Here is a 3,222-nt window from a genome sequence, read left to right as displayed (position 1 = left end):
GGCATCAACGAATAACAGCAAACCAAACAATCATTATTATTATTATTGTGAAATCACGTTGCGAAAAGAAAAAGGTTTTCAATTTCGTACCTGGATACAAAAAGAAAAAGAAAAAGTACCAACGAAAATAACGAAAAAAAAAATTTTTTTTTCTTTTTTGATGATTCACTATTTGAAAATTTGATGAGTATGTGGTAGTACCAACAACAACAACCATACAAACACCAGACGACGACGACGACGACGACTTATGTCATGTCCTGGACAAGAAATATTTGTTTAGTAGGACATGGTCGACAGTTAAACTGGAGTGAGGGGGAGTCGAATAGATAAAAAAAAATAATAATAATAATTAATAAATAATAATAATAATAATAATAATAATAATGATGATGATGATGATGATTCATTAAAAAAAAAAAAATACGTTTTAAATACCGTCGTCTAATTCCACGTCGACAGACAACATTCACAATGACCCTACAGTTAGTTATTTTTACTGCTCTTTTAAATTAAATTATTTTATAAACTTTTTGTTTTCGTAATAAATAAATAAATAAAAATGGCGGATGGAAAAATAAATAAATAAATAATCAAAACATGCTTCGACTCATAGCCTGGAGAAAATTTTTTTTTTTTTTTTTAATAAGAAATCTCATTCGAATAACTGGAAAAAAATTTTATTTCCCAAATAGGATTTTGTTTTTTTTTTATTTTGGAAAAACGACAGGTACGTATTCAGGAAATAATTTTTTATGCTACTACGACTAATTTCTAAAACTTATTCTCATTTCTCTACTCTCCATACACCACCACCACCATCACCACCATCACCACCGTTACTCTCGCTTTATTCAGCCTCCTCCAATAACTCAAAAAAAATATATGTATATATATTTTGTTATCGGAAATTCATTATTACAGGTACGTGACCTTGTCCGTTTGTGTGTACCTGAACCGTATAAGAATCGATCGTGATTCATTAGGCATAACCGTTGGTTGAATCATTTTATGTTTACTCACTACTCATTCTAAACGACAAGGGAATTTTTTTAATAAACTGCCTAAATTAAAACAAACGCACGATGATAATAATAATAATAATAATGTTTTTGTAATCATTTCCGGAAACAGATTTTTAATGAAAAGAAAAAAAAAACCGTCGTTTTTCGAAACGCATTTTGATTTGTTTATCGATCGATACTCATGAAAAAAAAAAAAAAATCGATGAAATATTTTTCGATTAAGGTTTTATTTAAAAAGTTAAAGCGAGGTTCAGTCTAAATCGGGTTCAGAAATCGTCTGCGCTGGAGGCGAATTCAGGCAATGTTGTCATGTTTCAACAATCGCTCGCACTCCTGCTACCACAACGGAAACAACAACAACAAAAAAAAACCGTCCGACACAACAACAACAACAAAAAAACCACAACAACAACAACAACAACAAACGTGCAAACGGAATCGATCGCGTTTTCGTTACGTGTTAAAAAAAAAAAAAAAAAAGATTTTTTTTACACCTCCTACGATTTTTTATCAAAAAATGTCCCCGTTCCCCTTCCCGTTCCCCCCATTTTCTCCCTTATCGAATTAATAATTTCCTTATACGTTTAATTTTTAAACCAGAATTTATAAACTTTTAAATATTAGCAATAAAACGGTTGGCTAACATGTGCAAAGCTATGCACATAAAAAAAAAAAAACTCAAGTTTATTAACTCTCGGCGCAAAAAAAAAAAAAAAAAAAAAAAAACTCGAATCAAACCCAGACAGGTTTTTTTTATGAATCTCGAGAGAATGGACCGAATGTTGATGCTGCAACAACTAAATCCTTATATATATACATCTGGGTTTGAGATTTTTTCTTTTTCCGTCCGTGTCGTACGTACAAAAAAAATTCATTTATTAAAATGTCGGCATTTGAAAAAATTTAATTAAATACGTCATCTATAAACGTTCGATTCTTTTAACTATGACGTCATTTAATCGTTTATTCGAAACGTTTTCCACGAATGAAAATGATGTTTTTTTTTTTTTTTTTTTTAAAGTTCGTTACACGTTCGAAAGCAGAAGAAAAAAAATATCGATCGATCGATCGATCGATTTTTTTTAAAAAAAAGTTAGTTAGGTAACTAACTAATAAATTGATCGATTTAAATGGGGGGAGGGGGAAAAAAAAGGTAAATTCGATGAGCAGTAACGTAACTAGTCTATTATTGTGTTACAACACGTAAGTAAATAATAATAATAATAATGATTTAATAATAATTTTTAAAAAATTTTAAAAGCACGACGGTTTTTTTTTTTTTAAATTGTTTTAATTTTTAATTATTACCATTTATTATTATTATTAATAAAACCGTAATAACCGAACCTAATAGTTTTGATAATAATAATAATAATAATGATAAATTATTCTCGGGTTTTTCTAACGGTTTAATTTTTTTTCGAAAAAAATAAAATAAAAATAAAAAAAAGCCTACAATTGTAATGACGGGTGGCCTAAACAAATTTTTTTTTTTTTTTTGTACTTTTACGGTAATTTTCTAACTCCACGATAAAATTTTTTTTTTTATTTTATTTTCTTCCGAGTGAAAAATACAATGGATAAGATATTGTTTATTGACCAGAAACTGTTATGTGATGCACACACACCTTCTTCCCCTCTTTTACTTTTCTATTACCACTTCTTCAACCTTCTTCTTCTCTCCTCTCTTCTCTCTCATTCTTATTCTTATTCTTTTCCTTACACATTCGAATAATTTTATTTCGGTTACGTGCTTACGGAGTGTATCGCGTTTAAAAGAAAGAAAGAAAAAACACGATTCGTTCATTTTCGAATGATTAAAGTGGATGAGAGAGAGAGAGAGATTTTGCGAACGTTCAAATTTAAGATTTCTTCAAAGAAAAAGATCGTAAAAAAAACGGTTTCGTCGCCATTCGTTAATTTTTTCTTTTGCCATTTTGGTATGATTTAATTCCAATGGCGGTCAAGACGAGGGAGTCAAGGTCGAGACGACTGAACAAAAAAAGGCACAATATGTGCATGCGTGCGTGCGTGTGTGTGCATGTGTTAAAAACGCATAACCGTGTCTCTCTCTCTCTCCCTCTCTGTCTCTTTGCATTACCGATTCTAGTTTCTTTTTATTATTATTATTATTATTATTATTATTATTATTCTCGATTTGAAACGGTCTTGGCCGTAAATTTCCTCGTCCTTGAAA

At 29.9% G+C, this 3,222-nt stretch overlaps 1 protein-coding gene across 1 annotated transcript; it reads left to right on the top strand.

Annotated features, from left to right (window-relative positions):
* Positions 1-2,641: 2,641 nt before the first annotated feature.
* Phum_PHUM476100 (uncharacterized protein) lies at positions 2,642-2,842 on the top strand (the record flags this gene model as incomplete). Its single annotated transcript, XM_002430340.1, has 1 exon — positions 2,642-2,842. The coding sequence occupies one exon, from the start codon at positions 2,642-2,644 to the stop codon at positions 2,840-2,842; it is 201 nt and encodes a 66-aa protein (XP_002430385.1).
* Between the last annotated feature and the right edge of the window lie 380 nt (positions 2,843-3,222).

Source organism: Pediculus humanus, genomic scaffold (genome assembly GCF_000006295.1).
Source record: "Pediculus humanus corporis 1103172108253 genomic scaffold, whole genome shotgun sequence".
Lineage (NCBI taxonomy): Eukaryota > Metazoa > Arthropoda > Insecta > Psocodea > Pediculidae > Pediculus > Pediculus humanus.
Note: the sequence above shows the minus strand (reverse complement) of the source record. Positions and strands in the feature narration are given on the sequence as shown.